Source organism: Desmodus rotundus, chromosome X (assembly GCF_022682495.2).
Source record: "Desmodus rotundus isolate HL8 chromosome X, HLdesRot8A.1, whole genome shotgun sequence".
In the NCBI taxonomy this organism is placed as follows: domain Eukaryota; kingdom Metazoa; phylum Chordata; class Mammalia; order Chiroptera; family Phyllostomidae; genus Desmodus; species Desmodus rotundus.
Window position 1 is genome coordinate 8,113,021 of NC_071400.1, and position 18,279 is coordinate 8,131,299.

General features: G+C 49.3%; 2 protein-coding genes across 2 annotated transcripts; one reads left to right on the forward strand and one right to left on the reverse strand.

Annotated features, from left to right (window-relative positions):
* The first annotated feature begins 6,728 nt into the window (after positions 1 to 6,728).
* On the forward strand, positions 6,729 to 9,182 carry LOC128780010 (forkhead box protein O4). The gene is made up of 2 exons (XM_053917573.2): positions 6,729 to 8,673; positions 8,998 to 9,182. The coding sequence occupies exons 1-2, from the start codon at positions 7,560 to 7,562 to the stop codon at positions 9,003 to 9,005; spliced, it is 1,122 nt and encodes a 373-aa protein (XP_053773548.1). The 5' UTR covers positions 6,729 to 7,559; the 3' UTR covers positions 9,006 to 9,182.
* A 4,033-nt stretch (positions 9,183 to 13,215) lies between these two features.
* IL2RG (interleukin 2 receptor subunit gamma) lies at positions 13,216 to 17,190 on the reverse strand. Its single transcript, XM_024555268.3, has 8 exons — positions 16,941 to 17,190; positions 16,591 to 16,744; positions 16,185 to 16,366; positions 15,840 to 15,979; positions 15,041 to 15,203; positions 14,374 to 14,488; positions 14,063 to 14,132; positions 13,216 to 13,717 (listed from the first exon to the last, which is right to left on the reverse strand). The coding sequence occupies exons 1-8, from the start codon at positions 17,068 to 17,070 to the stop codon at positions 13,553 to 13,555; spliced, it is 1,119 nt and encodes a 372-aa protein (XP_024411036.1). The 5' UTR covers positions 17,071 to 17,190; the 3' UTR covers positions 13,216 to 13,552.
* Positions 17,191 to 18,279: the final 1,089 nt, after the last annotated feature.

An 18,279-nucleotide genomic window follows, 5' to 3' on the forward strand; every position in this document is an offset into this window, starting at 1 on the left:
GATGGTAGTTGTGAAAATTATAAGAGAAGGTGTGTTTTATGTTTGAAGATAACAGGCACTCAGTACGACCACGGTATGAATGAACCTCACTGGCAGTGCTGCCAAGCTGCTCTCCCAGGACTTCCCTGTAGCCTCCCGGGGCCTGACTCAGGGTCCACCTTGAGCCTACATCTTCTGGAGTGCAGGCATAGAGCCGATCGCTGCCTCTCACTCGGGTGCCTTGTAACAAACACACCCACAGTTCCCTGACATTTGACCTCTGCGGTGTCTACCTGTGTCTTGAAGCCGGGGGCCTCCCAGCCAAGATACCACTGTATGAATTTTCTTAGTTTTTAAAAAAAATCTCAGGATTGTATGAAAATAACTGAAGAATCTGATAAACATGATGATACAATTGCCGTTTCGTGAGATTTAAGTACAATTTATTCTAGTATTTCTAAAACTGTTCCCAGGGAATACTAATTCTCTGAGATGGTTTAAGTGTTCTTAGAAGGAAAAAATAGAATTCTAAGGATTAAAAACATTTGGGGAAACTTGGGTTAGACAATTTTTTAATCCTCACCTGGATATGCTTTGTTGATTTTAGAGAGAGAGGAAGAGTGGGGAGAGAGGGAGGGAGGGAGAGAGAGAGATCGGCTGCCTCCTATATGTGCCGGGACAAGGGATCAAACTCACAGCCTTTTGGTTTATAGGATGATGCTCCAACCAACTCGGTCACCCAGCCAGGGCTTTTTTCCCTTTTAGTTCAGTATTTCTCAGAGTTTGTATATTCTAATTTGTGCCATGATGTCGAAGAGACATGACGTAGAGCAGACAGGCAGCAAATATTTGTTCCACGAGTGAATAAATAAGTGCACGGCCTAGATTGCTCTTTCTGGTCCAGTTTCGCACCTCATCAGCTTCCCTTCACCCCTCACATTTCATCCCTTCCTTACATGGGCCTGGACCTGACTTGCTCCCCTTCTCCACTAGCCACATGTTTTTGAAGCACTGTATGCCCCCGCCCTGATCCTTGGGTTGTGAGAGAAAACACCTGTGCTTCCGGTGTGTTAAACATTCAGGAAAGCTATGTCCATGCTTGATAGGTCTTCTATTGGATGTAGTGACCCTGATACTTCTCAGTCAATATTGTCGTGAGCCCTTTTCCCCCTGAGATGCTAAGCTCTTAGAAGGAGCACCTCAGGCAAGAGTTGACTCTAATAATGGCCAGTCATCAAGTCTGCTTCAGAGGCTCACCTGTCCTGTCCTTTTCCTGCTTCCTTGTACTGACTTGGCAACTGCCCTTTGGAAATCACAGAGTGGCTTGTTGGCTTGTTCCCTACTCTTTGCCCAAACAAAGGGCCCTCTGAGAAACTGAGCACTGCCTTTGCTTTAGAGAGACAATGCAGAGGTGTCCCACCACAGGTAAATGTATTGGATCACATGGGCTATCACAGCTTTTAATTCCTGTTCTTCTAATACCAGCCAGAAATGCTACTGTTACCGAGCAAACCAGGACTCTGCCACCTGGCACCTTGGTATATGACCCAACAGTCAGTGTTAAAGGAAACAGGATTTTACTAACAGGCTTCCAGCCTCAGGGGGGCTGAGAGTACTCCTGCTCAAAGCCCTCCTTTTCCATGAGACCCAGAGTCTCCCTTGCTCCCCAAAAGTGTAAGTCAGAACCATGCCCAGAAGTTCCCCATTTCCTTATCTGTCCTTAAGCCGGTCGTGCAACAGGTCTCCACCCTCACTGGAACAGGTACTTGTGGGTGTCAGAGCCACCATACTCTTGCAGCCGCTCTCTCCTTCAGGATCTGGGGTGTGCTGTTCTCAGCCTCCATGTAGTGGTCCAGAAAATCATGTGCATGTAACACTGGATTGTGGTGGAGTCCAGGGAGGCACATGTCTCGAGAGTGGTGTCTTCACACGTCCTTCAGAGAAGCAGAAGGACGTACTTCCTCTCCCATTCTAGACTGCATGGCTTCTCCCCTCTCTTACTCCAGACTGTGTGGCTTTTCTCTCTTCTTTTTCAGTACACACTCATTTTAAATGCTCGGCCTGGAACTTCCTGAATGATCTCATATCTGGCCTTTACTATGGTGTGTTAGTGTATGCCATTTTTGCCAGTTCCCCCATATCTTTTACCTTCTCTTCACTGCCATCTTTATCAGGGCAAAAGTTCCCAGCAAGGCAGGGACATCCAGGGTGGGCATGTGCCCCCTGCCTTTGGTAGCAGGTGTAATCCCCCCTCCTCCCACCCCTGCTATGTCACAGGTCCCTGAACATTGTCACAGTCAGTACACAATTTGCCCTGGGGGGCAGCTCTCTTTCCTTCAGGAAGGCATGGCTATTACTTTGCCATTGTTATGCAATGTATCTTAAATGCTGATTCATTGTATCATTCACTCTTCCCTTCCCCCAGTCAAGGATTGTGAAGGATATGCTCAGCACCTTGTTACACTATGATGATAATATCTCATGAGGAATTTCTTCAGAGTTATTTCCCAATAGAACTTCCAAAAGAAAATGCACAGAATCTTTCTGCTACCTGACAACCCTCTCCTCTCTCATTATGAGCTGGAGAAATACAGCCACTGGGTAGGAGAAGGTGAAGCTTCTATTCTGCAGAGATTCTGGTTGGGGTTATTGTTGTCAGGGCTCATATATTGACCTGCCACCTCATGTGCAGAGCACCAAGGACCAAAAGCCCAATCCATGCAAGATGATGGGGCAAGAGACAGGGAGGAGGAGGCTCCTGAGGAGGAAGATCAGGTGGTCTCTGAATTGTCGCCAGGACCTTTTCTTCAGCAAATTCATTTGGTATTCCTGCTTAACATTCTGTCCTTTTAGATAAAAGTAACAATTCTCCTCATTAGAAAAATGACAATAAGTGTGGCTTTGACAAATTAAAAGAGAAGACGAGCCAAGTCCACACAATCAGAAGGACGTTAGTTCAGACCAGGTCTTAATCATTATAAGTTTGGCGTGAATAGTATACAGGTGGTCCATATTTTTGAATGCGATTCTTCTCTGATCCCCCGAATGTATATATTTTCATGAGGACCATCTCTGGCAAGGAGAGAAATTGACTGGTTGGATTTGCCGAATCTTTGACATGTCCTCCAAACGGCTCATTCATCCAGGATCCAACCCCAAATCATTGAACAGACACTTCTCCCTCCATAAGAGGCCTAGCTGCAGAGATTTAGCATGACAAGAAGATACACACAATGTGATGCACTTTTTAGTTAGGGAAAAGAAGGAGCACGGGATGTGGGAATTGACTGAATGGATTTTGATTCACTATTAATGGCCCATGGCACGCTAACTACCTATTCCTAACTGTTTAGTGCACAGAGTTTCCTGGGGAAGAGGCTCCCCACTGTAGACTATTTTCTTTGCTTCATCTTCACATTGTAGCTGACAGAACTCACAAGGGTGGTTTTCTGACCCGGCTCCAAGAGCACAGTAACTGGAGCTTTGAATGAGACAGGAGCGGTGGTGTGCAGGAGCAGTTTCATTTATAGAAAACAGAGGTGAGAGGGGAGCAGGAAACAAAGGCTTCGCTTGCAAAGGGCCCTTCCTCCCCTGAAGGGTGAGCTTGGAGGCCTGAGGCCGCGCCCAGCACCAGCAGTACAGACTGTGCCCTCCTCGCAGTGCCTGGGCTGCCTGCCGTGCAGACGGCTCTGTGGGGAGCTGGTGTGGGCCAGTGCGCCACCCCCAGCCTGGGGCTACAGGCTGCACACCTTTCAGGAGGATGTGGTTGGATTTAGTCATGACTTTGGATTACAGAAATGCTCTCGTTTTTCCAACAGATTGTATCCCACAAGTAAACAACGTGCACAAACACATGATTTGTTTTAACATGGAATCTGCGCAGATGAAGTGCAAGGCAGGGACCATATTGAGTTGTCTTTGTTTTAAGACTCTTTGTCTGGAATGATGCCTTATTTGCATATGAGAAATATGTTCGTTTTTTTGCAGTGGTCTCTTCCCTTTCATTTTTCTTTCAAGAAACAGCTCCGGTTTTCCATTGAGAAGCATAAAATAGAGTAGAGTAGAGAAGAGTAGGGTAGAGGTAGTGGCTGAAAGGGGAGACATCGGGGAAAATTGCACATACTTGTTTAAGGGTGAAGGGGGTCAAATATACGGTAATGGAAGATTTGTTTTGGGGTGGTGAACACACAGTATAGTATACAGATAATGTATTATAGAATCGTACACTTGAAACCTATATAACTTTGTTGGCCAATGTCACTGAAATAAATTTAATAAATTTAATAAAATTAAACAAAAAGTTGAGCTATCTGTTTTCTTATTTCAGGGGGACCCTGAAAGAAGAGTAGGAGCTTCCAAGACAGAAAGGGGTGTATTTATTTTTATTGCTGCCATCCTAATTACTATAAATTTAACAGTTTAAAACCACAGCCGTGTATTATATCGTAGGTCAGCAGCTCAGCAGGACATGGTTGGGTCCTTTGGTTAGGGCCTTTCCACCCTAAAGTCAAGCTGTCAGCTGGGGCTGCAGTTCTTATTTGAGATTCAGGGTTCTGTTCCATGTTCTCTGGTTGTTGGCAGAATTCAGCCCCTGACAGCTATAAGACTGGCTCCTATTTCCTTGACACATGGCTCCTTCATCACTAAGTCAACTGTGCTATGTTGAAACCTTCTCAAGCTTTGTATGGCTCTGACTTTCCTCCCTGTTGCATCTGTCTGACTTCCTTCCCTGCCCTTCTACAACATGCAAGATTTGTTTGGCCACAGGAGGTAACATATTCATGGGTGTGGCTGGGTTGGGGGAATGGGGCAAAATTCTGCCTGCCATGGTGAGGGAGGAGGAGATTCAAGGCAGGAGGCACAGCATGAATAAAGGTATGGGCCTGGCATACATATATATGTATGTAAAGGGAGACATTATTAGTATTTTCAGTGTTTTTATAATCATTAGTATGGTTGTATTTTGGAAAGAACACTGGAGATAAGATTACTAAAGAGTTATGATGGGGATCTACCATTGGCCAGACCCATTATTCATGTTGGCAAGGAAGGGCTCCCCTACTAGAACAGTGTAACGGGTAAGTGCAAACTGACAGAGCAGATGTCTGGTGTTCAAGTTTTGCTTGGCTTTTCCATTTATTCAATTTACTACCTTGGTAAAATTATTTAATTCTGCTAAGCTTGAATTTTCTCACACACATGATGAAGATAATAATACCTAGTTTATAGACATGTGGTAAGGATAAATGAGCTAGGAATATCCTGGCATATAATCAGTGGTCAGTACATGTTTGTAATTTTTTTATTGCCTCCTTCTTTTCCTGTATCAGAAAAAAATGGTTCAGAGTAATTCACATCAAGTTGGCAATGATTTGGATTTATTTTTTCTGTTTTTTTCTCTTCCATTAGCTGTGTGACCCTCCCTTCTTCGTGTCACTGTTTTATCACTTTTAAAATGAAGGTGAGGTTAATTACGCTAATCATGTCAAAAGTAAGTTGGCGATGTCACAGCACTTTGAAATAATCACTGGTTATTTATGAAATGTGTATATTATCTAGAGAAAAGCAATCCTGATTTCTTTGAGTTCATTCTTTATTAGTCACCCTACAATGAACAGAACAGGTCCAGAAAATTTCCTGTCATTCAATCAGATGTAGAGAAAACCAATCACCATGAAGAACATGTTGGAAATGGACACCCCCCATGGGTAGGCAGAGTAACTGTCTGGTTAAGGGATATGAGTTGAATGTGAGTTGAGAGGTGCAAAAACGTCAAGTGTGCCTCCCCCACCCTACAAGTTCTTCTGTCAATCTTCTATCAAATGCCCCAAATACTGATTTCAGAGATTTTTTTTTTTTTTTTTACCGAGAGCAAGAAATCTTCATTCTAGTTTGGTTCTAGGACTAATTAACCATAAATCACGTATCCTTGCTGGGTCCCATTTGTGAATGACAAATGCTGGTCTAGGATGATCTCTGGGGTCCTTTCTTTAAGATTCTATGAACTAGACAGCTGAAGTGGTGGATTTGTAAAATTTTTTATCTTCGTGCATAAAAGTTGGACAATCAGTCTGGTGAGCAACACGTGCTCCAGAAGGACTACTCTGAGGGGCAGGCAGGAAAGGAGGCTGTTGTAGGGTTTCTGCAGGCAACAGTAGGGACTGACCTGGTTGGTTCGGGCTAGGTACGGCTCAAAGTGGTCAGTTTGTATGATATCTTCTAGGTGTAGGCTAGATGCTTTAGGACTTAAGCTACACTTTGGATAGTCCAAGCGCACCTTCCAGTACGCTTACCTTGTTACGACTTGTCTCCTCTAGTAGGTGTAACACGTGTAGAGAGGGTCTGGGTGTGTTGTTGGTATTTGAGGAGGGTGACGGGCGGTGTGTGCGTGCTTCATGGCCTTGTTCAACTGAGCACTTTATTCTCAGTTTACTGCTAAATCCTCCTTTAGTCACCGATTTCACGGGGACTTTCGTGTGGTATCCTGGGTGTAGGAAATGTAGCCCACTGCTTCCCAACCCATGGGCTGCACCTTGACCTAACGTTTTTGCGTACTACTCAAAAGCCAACAGAGACTCAAAGGGAACTTTGCCATCACCTGGGGCCCACCCCAGCAATAAGGCAAGAAATAATTGATTCTGTACCGGGAGCCTGACTAGTACTGTGAGCTTGGTACTCTGAGGAGGGGCAGTACTGGGGGGGTGGGGCACTGCCTGACTAGACGATAGGATCTGTGTCCTGGGCACTTATACTTTATGAGAGTAATTCTGTAAAACTGTAAAGAACACAAGAAATTTGGCTGCAGAAGTCAAGCAACCACTTTCTAAAAAAGAGGAGACTTAAGCTTGGGCTGGCAAAACCAGTAGAATTTAGAGAGGGGAGCTCCTTCCCAGAACAGGGAGGAAGGGAGGGAGGAATGTGCCTTGTGTATCTGAGGCACAGTGAGGAGCCTGGCCCAAATGTGGTTGAGGGTGTGTGTCCGCAAATTGGGAGAAATCAGAACAAAAGGCTTCTTCGAATCCTCTGGAGAGCTGGGGCCCAAATGCCCCGTGGGGAGTGGAGCGCCAGCTGCACAGAAGGTTCCAGCCCCTCAGCATGTTCAGAGAACTGGCTCAGGACAGGGTGGGTCAGTCCTGAGCTGGTGTTGCGCCACTGTCCTGTAAACTCCACCCAAGGCAGCACTCAAGGAAAGGGGTGGAGCTGTGGAATGCTCTTTCCCATCAGAGCCTAGTTCTTGCTGAACCAGGAGTGCGGCGTCCTGATACCCACCCCCCACCAGCCCCAAACAGCCCCCCAGAGACTTGGGAGGAGTTTAATGCTATGAGCTTTTCCAGGGTGGGTGCCCTGCCCTCTGCAGTAGGTTGTTATTCAGGTTGTCTCTGGTGCCCCTGCGCGGGCTTGAATAGCTTGTCTTCTGGGTGGGAACTATGTGTGTGGTCTCCTCCCCAACCTCCTGCCCTACCTTTGCCTTTTCTCCCCCTGTATTGGACTAGCTCTGCGTCTCCAGGAATGCCACAGTTGTGCCCCAGCCTCCCTTTAGACTGGACTGTGGCCCACCGACCCCCTGCTATCCACCACTCATGCCCCCTTTCTGTTGCCTCTGCCCTCTCCAGAACTCGATCCGCCACAACCTGTCCCTGCACAGCAAGTTCATCAAGGTCCACAACGAGGCTACTGGCAAGAGCTCTTGGTGGATGCTGAACCCTGACGGGGGCAAAAGTGGCAAGGCGCCCCGCCGCCGGGCAACCTCCATGGATAGCAGCAACAAGCTGCTCCGGGGCCGCAGCAAGGCGCCCAAGAAGAAACTAGCTGTGCTGCCAGCTCCACCTGAAGGTGCCACTCCGAAGAGCCCTGTTGGCCACTTCGCCAAGTGGTCAGGCAGCCCTTGCTCTCGAAACCGCGAGGAAGCCGATATGTGGACCACCTTCCGTCCACGAAGCAGTTCAAATGCTAGCAGTGTCAGCACCCGGCTCTCCCCACTGAGGCCTGAGTCTGAGGTGCTGGCAGCGGCGGCCGCCGCGGCTGCGGCGGTGGAGGAAATGCCAGCCTCAGTCAGCAGCTTTGCAGGGGGTGTCCCTCCCCCACTAAAGGAAAATCTGGAGCTGTTAGATGGGCTCAATCTAACATCTTCCCATTCCCTGCTCTCTCAGAGTAGTCTGTCTGGCTTCTCTTTGCAGCATCCTAGGGCTCCGGGCCCCTTGCATACCTATAGCACCTCCCTCTTCAGCCCAGCAGAGGGATCACTGTCAGCAGAAGGGTGCTTCTCAAGCTCCCAGTCCCTGGAGGCCCTGCTTACCTCTGACACACCACCCCTCCCTGCTGATGTTCTCATGACCCAGGTAGATCCCATTCTGTCCCAGGCTCCCACACTTCTGTTATTGGGGGGTGTGCCTTCCTCCAGTAACATAGCCACAGGAGTCGGCCTGTGTCCCAAGCCCCCAGAGGCTCCAGGCCCCAGTGGTCTGGTTCTCCCACTTCCAATGGTAGCACCACCTCCAGTCATGGCGGCGGCTCCCGTCCCCAAGAGCCCGGAGACTCCTGTGCCTGCACCCTCTACTGAAGCTACAAGCCAACCCAGAATGCCTCAGGATCTAGATCTTGACATGTATCTGGAGAACCTGGAGTGTGACATGGATAACATCATCAGTGACCTCATGGATGGGGACGGGGGACTGGACTTCAACTTCGAGCCAGGTACTGCACCCCTAATCACCATAGCATCTCACAGCTTAGGCCCACTCCTGGGTGCCCAGCTACTTCTACAGTCTGAGTGAGGGGGAGACTTGGAACAAGGGGGTAGGTGGAGCTCCCCGGGAATTGGAAGGAGGATGTTGTGTGAGAATGGCAGTTTCCAGATAGGACCTCCAAGCCCCTCAGCAGTGCCCATCCCTACCGGGTAACACAGGAAAGGCGGGAGAGGGGCTGTCTCTGTTTTCCTGGGCATGGGCCTTGGTGGTGGGACGTGGTCATGCCCCAGAGTGAGCCTCTTACCTTGTCCTCCATTTCTTCTTTCCACAGATCCCTGAGCCATGGCTGGAAGCTTTGTCCCCTGCCTCAGAGGTGGATCCAGGGGTGCTCATATCCACTTTTTACCCCTGACCTCACCCTGGGAATTTGGGATCCTACTTTAGAGCTAGGATGGGGTCTATTCATACAGGTGTCCAGGAATTTATAAAGATAAAGCTGCCCCATATAGGAGCTGTGGGGGGAGGGAAAAGAAGGGGGTTTATTCTCACTGTGCCAATTAGGGGGTAAGGCCCCCTCTCAGGAGCCCTCCTGGGCTCCCCTATTCCCACCCCCTAGGTTTTGTAGCAGGGGCAAGCAATGCTATTGGAAATGTGAAGTCACCAGTGGCCTTACCTCTGCCTTTGGGAGCAGGATTTTTTGTAGCATCTTATCTGAGCTGGTCCAGGCTAGGTTGAGCCTGGGGTTTGTATGCAGTGGCCTCTTAGGCCAGTGGTGGGGGGTGGGGGTGGGGTAGTGGGGACCTGGAAGGGCCAAGGTCTGAGCACTGGAGTGGCTCACCAGGCTAAATGACCCTTGGAGATCACAGAAAGGCTTTTTATAAACTTTTAAGAACTATAAACACAAATATAGAGATTTTTAATAGTGGCAAGGTGCTAGTGATGGAGAGAATGCTTTTTTTTTTTTTCTTTCTGAAGGCTTTGTCATAGTGACATGTTGCAAACACTACAGACATCACTGGGGGAAACCTGGGGAATGAGGCAGGGTCAGGAGAGCAGCAGTAGGAATCAATCCTGAGTGAGGGGATGCACTCCTATGTGGCCCAGGTCTAGAACAATGTTGGTGCAGAACTAGCTCAGAGTTTCCCTAATGAAAAAGCTAAGCCAGGCTCCCACCTTCAGCCACCTTGTGCCTAGGAGTGTGTGGTATTAGGATGCAGCCACACTCTCCCTTGACCCGCTGTGGGTTAGTGCGGCAGTGGGGGAGCACATTGAAGGCCTGGAATTAGTTTGTGGCCTGGGAAGGGGTGGGAGGGGGAAGAGAAGGAGGGAAGGATTTAGGATGGTAAAGTTAGGCACAGAGACCTCCCTGTTCAAGGCCCCTGACAGCTGTCCCTGCCCTTCTTCCCCCTTGCCTGGCTACAGGGGTTATGTGGAAGTGTGTGTGGCGGCGGGCAGGGGGAGGGGCAGGACAGAGAAGGGGGAGCTGGTGAGCTTGGCTGAGGGTCTGGGAAATGAGCCGGGATGGAGGGGAATGTGGATCAGGTTTACTAGCACCTGCCAGGGAGGCCATCTGGGGCTCCTCCACCCCAGCCCCCAAAGCAGCCCCTCCCCCCGTCCCCTTTGCATTGTCCCCTCCCCCACCCCTGCTGTGGGTTCCCATCATTTCCTGTGTCAGTGCCTGGCCTATCCAGATTGTATCATGTGCTAGATTTGAGTGGGGTAGTGTGTCAAATCAATAAATGAATAAATTCAATAAATGCCTATAACCAGCTCTGGTTTCTGCTGCCTTGCTGCCCACGGACAAGGGGGAGGGAGGGAGAAAGGCAAAGTTTTGGTGGGAGGGACTGCCCAGAGACTGAGAGGTGGGGGTGGGGGAATTTCAGCAGGGGCAGAAGGTGGGGGTAGGAGGAGGGAAGTGGCCCGTCAGCCACCTAACCCAAGCACGAGTAGGCAGGCTTTGATAGGACTCCTTTGGTGGTTTGGCTAGAAAAGACCCCACCCCCCTACTCTGTCCCTCTGTCCCTCAAAGGCTCATTGTACTAAGCTTCCCATTCTTTCCTTACCCCCACCCATGTGCATGCCCCAGCCCTCTCCCGCTACTCCTATCCACCCTCAGAGCCTCCAGGGTGCCCAAGACATACTTAGGCCTCCCTGCAACTACTGGGAGAAGGGCCCTCTTGAAAAAGGAACCTCACATTAAGTTCCAGTAATTTCATACCTAGTATTGCTGCTCTCACTTGGTCACTTTATTTGGTTTTCGTTTCTGCTTTGGAGTGGGAGTTTTAAAGCTTACCCTGAGCTTCTGGCCTGCGCCCTTACGAGTGGTCTTGGTTCCACCTTTTTTGGCCTGGAAAAGGAAAGGGTCAGTCAGATAAAGAGGTTCATGGAAGGAAGCTTTCTACAAACTAGGGCCAAAGGCAGGACAACAGAGGTGAAAGGCAGGTCTTGGGCATGGATGTTGAATTTGGAAAGGGAATTTATCCCAGAGGACCATGGTGGAGGAGTCTGGTTGGCTGGTGGGAAAAAGGGGTGCTGGGACAGACTAGATTTGGGGAGTCTTACTGCCAGGCTCCTAGCAGATTCGGCTTTAGCGAGTTTCTTGGCTTGTTTGAGTGCAAGCATTTTCAGTCGGCTTCTCTCCATTAAGGCACATTGTAAGCGCAAGGCCTCTAGAAACCAGGAAAAGGCGCCCCACGTCTGAGGACTAGTGACCTTACCCACCCATCGTGTCCCTCCCATTGTTGAAATGATCATTTGGAGCAACCCGGCCTAAAGTTAGTCTGAAGAGTGATCTGAAGATGTGTAAGCTTCAACAGAAAAGGAAGAAGGGAAAGATGGAAATGATGGGGTGGTGATAGGGAGAAGATGGGGGGAGCAGTGAATGACACACAATGCACCTGGTTTGAGCTAAGCATCCCTCCTAAAGTGGGCCTAGACCCTATTCCCCTTTTCCTAGGCTCCTGTGATCCCCCTTGCTGTATGACAGCACTCCCACCCTATATTCTCCATCACCAGCTATATATAGAACTCTCCGTGTTCCCCCTTTCTCTGCCATGCTCCTTACCGACTACTGCATGTTCTGGATTCTTCAGGAGAGGTACAAAGGCTAGGAAGGCATTCGCACGTGGGGTTCCTGTGAATACAGCAGTATGCTATCCCCAGCCCATTACCTAGTCTCCACCCTTACAAAGCCCAAGATTTCAGGATCCTACCACTCAACACTAACTTGAGCTGGTTTACCTCATTTCCTCCCCTCAGATCCATCCCTAGGATCAAGGGCGGGGGGGGGGGGGGGGGCGGGGACATGGTATGGTGAGCCTGACTTATTGCTGACTTAATGTCTCAGGCACTGCCCCTTCTTAGGCTGACTAGACATGGTCGATTAGACCTGGTTGAGGGTGCCCTATTTTAAGGACAAAATCCACAATCCCACCTGAGGGCCTTGCTCTATCTCTGGGGAATGCTTCCAACCCTCTACCTGGTTTCCCGCGTATCACCCTACAGACATAGTAGGTGTTTCGAGCTGTAAGGTATTTGTTGGCATAGTCTCCAGGCTTCTTCATCAGGAAAAACAACTTCATTGTTCCTGCTGTATCACACAAATCGATGGAGCCTGGAGGGAGGCCACAGGGGTAATTGGGGCAGCTGAGGAAGGAAAGGGGGGGCAAAAGGGGCCAGGGATCCTATCCAGAAGGGGATTCAAGGAGCTCTGTTCTTGCCAGCAGGAGGCCTTGGGGGCCAGAGATGACCCTCCTGCTTCTGACCCTTGGCCATTAGACCCCTCCCCAAACTCCTCACCTCTTTTAGACAACCCCAGTTTTCTGCGGACGTAATACAGCAGGTGGTAGACAGCACAATTGGTATTGGCAATAAAAATCTGATTATCTGAGAAGAGATGGAATGGGGCATATGACTCTTCCCTGGTTATACTGTCCCTGTGATCACCACTGCCCTCAAACCTTCCCAGCCCTACACATGGACTCCAGTTTCTCCATAATGACCCTCACCTCCATGTTTGATGTAGATGAACATGCTGTCAAGATGTTACTCTTCAGAAAGGGCCTGATGAGTCATGAAGGAGGGTGTTCTGGAGACCTTGGGAAATCCATGGGGTTGGGGGATTGAAGAGGCAGGTGGATTACATGCCGTGGGAAGCGCAGGCCAGGGAAGACAGGAGAGAGCTATGGGCAGTTGTAGATAACCCTCATCGCTAGGGGGTGGGGCCTGAGGTTGCTGTGGAGGGATTATGAGGTCAGAAGTGGGGGGCGGGGGTAGAACTTGGAATAATGATGAGAAGAACCTGGGTGAGGTCTGTAGAAGATGCATTGGGAACAGGGGCAACATGGTAAATCTAACTCTAAAATGGGCCCCGGAAGGATGCCTTAGAGAAAAGTTAAGTTCCTGGAATTGTGCTTTTTTTCTAGTTAATTTGTGGCACTACTGCTTCCACAGCAACAGTCCAGTACTCCTCTTCCCTACTCTCAGCACCATGCCCCCCATTCTTACTGTACCTCATGTTTCCCCTGCACCAACAACAGACATTCTTGATTATTATCAACAGAAACTTTATTTCTCATTGATTTGGGAACAACTGAAGGGTAAATGGAAAAACGGAAGGAGCAGGGAGGGAGGGAGGATTCTGTGAAGAGGAAGGACTGGATTGAGGGAGATGAGAAACATGTACAGGGCAAAGGGGCAATTCTTAAGGAGGAGAATATTGAATGAGGGGACAGTTATAGGGGGTACAAAATTCAAAGTCAGCCACAGTGGGGCTAGAGGAGAATTGGGTCCAAGCTGGTTGGATAAGGGGAAGTTAGTACAATTTAGGGCTCTGCGACCCTGGAGTTCTGCCAGGGTATCAGGGCTCAGGTTTCAGGTTTCAAGGTTTAACATGGGGGAGCCCAGTAGGGGCTATGCTGGCTGCAGGGGGAGCCCCCGGGGCCTTCCCCGAGAGCCCCTCCTTTGGGGGGAATCTCACTGACGTGGCAGAGCCGTTCGCTGTAGTCTGGCTGCAAGCTCTCCGCCAGTCCCTTAGACACACCACTCCAGGCCTAAAGACAGATATCTCCAGGTCAGGGGTCAATAAGGGGCAGGAAACAAAAGACCCAGGCTCTGTGCCAAGGGAGTGCTCACTCCCTCTTCACCACTGTGATTATGGAAGGGACACAAAGACCCCTGGGCTCCCAATACCACTGTTTGATCTGCCTCAACCGATCTATACTCAGCTCTTCCGTAGGTCTCTCTCCATCTCCCCTCTACCCCACAACTGGTTGGCCACATACTGACAGTTAGTAGGGGGGGGGGCCTCCTCCCCTTTGCCCAACCCCTACACTCTGTCATCCTGCAGGAATTCGGCAGTGGACAGACTGCAAGTCCCCCTATGACCATGTTCTCACCAAAAAGTTGCCATGGTATTCCGTAACCAGATCCTCTAGGCTCTTGAGGTGAGGAATTCGTGGCATCACTCTGGGGTAGGGGGAGAAAAAGGAAGCAAGAGCACATTGGCGGCGCTCTTTTATTACCCTTTTTTCCCCAGTTCTTCCATGTGGAATAAAGAGACTCCGTGCTCTCTGTGCCTGCAGCTTCCTTCCCTTCCTACATCCACTTGGGATGACACCCCTCATTCCTTACTGACCTGTAATCATGAACCTCCTCTACTATTCCCAGCCACCCCTGCCTCTTTTTTCTGGGATTCCCGAAGTCTCACCTTTCCAGCCAGCAGTACACACAGATGAGGCTAATACCAATGAGGCTAATAATAATCAGTCCCATGGAGCCAAGGGGGATGATCACGGCTTCCACTTGAAACCACGGCGGGGGCTCTATGGAGAAGAGGAAAGGAAAAGAGCCCTAGTGCTTTTCATGCCCCTACAACACACCAACATTGGTAGAGCCCCAGCTAGGTGCCCGGGACTATGCTAAACACTTTTCCATGTACTTAATCCTCACAACTCCTGATGGGGGGACCAATTAGTATCTCCATTTTACAGATGAGGAAGGACAATCAAGGAGGTTAGTGATGTGCCCAAGATCAAAGAGGCAGTAAATGGCAGAGGCAGGTTTATACCTCAGATGTGGCTGGTCCAAAGCCATCTTCACCATGCTGCTGCCTTCCTGGGAATGCTGTAGGGGTGACTTATACATTCTATCTTCCTTTTGAGGACTCCTTGGCCTTCTTCTCAACCCATCCCCCTACTGTAACAACTCAGTGACCCAACCCTACACAGAAAAACCCTGCTTCCTGGGGGTTGGGGTGGACCAGTGAGGGGAGATGGGCCATCAAATTTGGGAGCTTAGGGATAGGGAGGTAGAGCAAAAGACAGTGGTGCTAGAAAGGCTGGGGTGCTGGGCTCATGGGTTGCAGTCCATTTTACCTTTTGAAGTATGGCCGCCCCACTGGATCGGTTGGCTCCATTCACTCCAACGCTGAGCACTTCCACAGAGTGGGTTATAGCGGCTCCGAACACGAAACGTGTAGAGTTTCTGTGCGTCCACACTAGGCAGAAAGAAGCTTTGTCTGTGGTCCACAGATTGTTCCTTGGGGAGAGAAAGGGTGAGGGAAAGATGGATGTCCATAAAAGAAGGAAGAATTAAAATGGCTGCCCCTCCCCCAACATCATCTTCTGGCTCTTCCCTCCTCTCTTGACTACTCAAGCTACACAGCTCCCTCAACTAACTAGAATCTAATCCTTCTCTCCAGGTCTTCCCCCCTCCCCCAATTAAAAAAAATGATTTCATTTATTTACTTTTAGACAGAGGGGGAGGGAGGGAGAAAGAAAGGGAGAGAAACATCAATGTGTGGTTGCCCCTTGCATGCCCCCTACTGGGCACCTGGCCCTCAACCCAAGCATGCACCCTGATTGGGAATCGAACTGGCAACTCTTTGGTTCACAGGTCGGCGTTCAGTCCATTGAGCCACACCAGCCAGTGGCTCCAGATCTCCTTAAAGGCTTCTTTTGGTTTACTTGTCTGACTGGTGTTGGGAAGACTATAGGTAGGGAAACCCTAATGAAAACTCACTTAAGGAAAGAGTTGGAGAAAGGCAGGGGTGGGCAGAGGAACCGGAAGGCAGAGAACAGGAGCTTGGAATCAAGCTTTCCTGTTGGGCTGATTGAATCCTTTATCCCCACCTGCTTGGTCTTAACTGATACATTTCTATCCCCAGTCACTCACAGTCCAGCTGTGGTCCCGGTCACTCCGGTACTGCACCATGTGCTCCAAACAGTGGTCCAAGTATCTGTTGCTCCAGTTCAGCTGCAGCTGGGATTCACTCAGCTTTTGAACAGTTAGGTTTTCCGGAGCCCAGGGAATCACTGGAGATATGTGTGTGTGAGTGGTCATTCCCCTGACCTAGATAAGTCAGGATCCTGAAGGTAGTGCTCCTGATCCCTCTTCCCTTCCTCACCCCAAACCCTCACCTCCTGTTTTCTGCCCAGGTACCCTAATGGTGTAAGAACACAGCTCTGTATACTTCAATGCCCCACAATCCCTGGGCTCTTGAGCCCCCTGTCAAATTACCCAGATCCTGCAGTTTTAGCGTCTGTATGGTCTGCCTCTTAGGTTTTCGTGGGTCCTGGAGCTGGACAACAAATGTTTCGTAGAGATGGATCTCCTTTTTTTGCAACCAACAGCCAGAAGTGATCTCTGAAGAGTATAGATAGTGGCCACACTCTTGGGCTTTGTCTTTAGAGTTCTTGTACCTAGAGAAGGATTAGAAGGAAGAGGAATGCTGGGGTAAACTTGGGTGCTACAGACATCCACAGCCCAGCCTCATCTCCTCTGAACTAACTTATGACTTACCCCATAAGAAAATATTGGAGTGCCTGGAATGCTGGCCACCCTCTTTCTTGAGTCCCATGCAGTCTCTCACATCCAGCCCGCCTCCTCTTCCACCCCTGTACTATCCCCTCTTCCTTTCTCATACCAATAGCGCAGCGTCAGGTTGTTGGGCTGGGGCTCAGAGCTGCTATTCCAAGTGCAATTCATATACTCGACATTGAATACAAAACACTGAACCTCTGGGAGGGGAAGGGTGGACAAATCGAAGATTCCAGGAGGTGTAGAGGTCAGGGAGAAATCTAGGTTGGGGAGAAAATGAAGTGGGGGAGGGGGAGAGGAGAAATGATGGTCAGAAGAAGCAGCAGCATGAGGCAGGGAACCCTTCCCCCGCCCTCCCTCCAGTACTTTTAAATTCTGCCTATATCCAGTAGCAGGTTCCAGATTTCTGTATGGCCCCTTCCCACAACCTCCCTTATCCCCAAGCCCTTCCAGTACCAGGTTTCCCTCCAGCTGTGATGCTTTCATTCCCATTAGTCGGTGTGAGGAACTCTGTGGTGTGCCCCACACCCAGCAGAGGCAGCTGCAGGAACAAGAGGAATCTGAGTGGCAGTGGTCTCTTCAACATGGCGCTCTTGCTCTTCGTTCCCTGCGTGTACTGTGTCAGGAACCTGGGCCCCTCACCCACTACCCCTCCTCACCCAGACATTTCCTTCTGTCATAGCTTCCGGTGGAAAGAACCTTAGAAACCGGGGCTTTATAGAGGGTGTGGCAAAAGTGTACTATGACACAGGCTAAGTCTTCTGGGAGATTAAGTGGTTGATCTAATCTGTAGGTGTAACACCGCCCAGCCTCGAAGTGGTGTTCAGGAGGCTGAGTGTACAACACTGTCACAGACTTGAGAATCCTTAGATCACCTAGATCCTGGGAAGGATTTTATCACCACCACCACCATTCCCAACCACCTTCTCATTAAAATAATTTCATCCCATATCACGGAGGGTCTGAACTTCTTTCCCATCCTATGCTACACTCCTTCCTTGGCTTAGCCACCCTGAAACTTCTGTCAAAGCTCTACTGTCTTGGCTGGATGGAAAATACAGTCTTGGCTCCTGAGGGCACATAGATAGCTGCCTTTCCTCTGAATGAATCCCAACCGCAATATCCGTCCTTAGCCCCTGGCTGAACTGGGTTTCTGTTGACACTAGTGAGGAGGTCTGACTTAGATGGAGATTCTGGAAATGGAGGATTCCAACTCCTCATCTTCCCCTCAGTCTGCTTCCCTTCCTGTATTCTCCATCTGAGTTAACAGTATCATCCCCCTCTCAGTCACCCAGACCTGAAAGCTCAAAGTCATCTCCAATTCCTCCCTCTCTCTCACCCTGAGAATCCAATCAGCTCTACTTTCTACGGTGTTTCTCCCAGCAGTGCCCTCCTTTCCATGAGCACGGCCACTGTGCTAAATCAGCCTTTCATTCCCTCTAGTCATGATTCTTACTAGAACCCACCAACTGGCCTCCCTTTGTAAAGGCCCCCTGCTCTCTCATCCATTCTTCATCTCGTTTGCCAGATTTATCTTCCCTAAAATACAGAGCTGATTGGAGAAACTATTTACAAAAATTGCTTATTCAGCAAACATTTATTGAACCTTTAATATGTGCCAGATTCTGTGCTTACGTTGTAACCCACCCTAATTTTCTCTGTCTTAAAATTTCTCAGGGTTAGCTCAAATATTACCTCCTCCAAGCAGAATGTTTCCTCTTCGCAATCAGAATTAATGTGTGTCCCCATTGTGATTCAGTAGAATTTTGTTATTATTTTTGTTATTTGCTACTTT

Coding starts and splice junctions, on each gene's coding strand:
- IL2RG (XM_024555268.3), bottom strand. CDS start 17,070: ATGTTGAAGAGACCACTGCCACTCAGATTCCTCTTGTTCCTGCAGCTG. Junction 15,204..15,839: donor ACCGGGACCACAGCTGGACT/GTGAGTGACTGG, acceptor TCTCTCCCCAAG/GAACAATCTGTGGACCACAG. Junction 14,133..14,373: donor GTGTACTGCTGGCTGGAAAG/GTGAGACTTCGG, acceptor CCCCTACCCCAG/AGTGATGCCACGAATTCCTC.
- LOC128780010 (XM_053917573.2), top strand. CDS start 7,560: ATGCCCCCTTTCTGTTGCCTCTGCCCTCTCCAGAACTCGATCCGCCAC.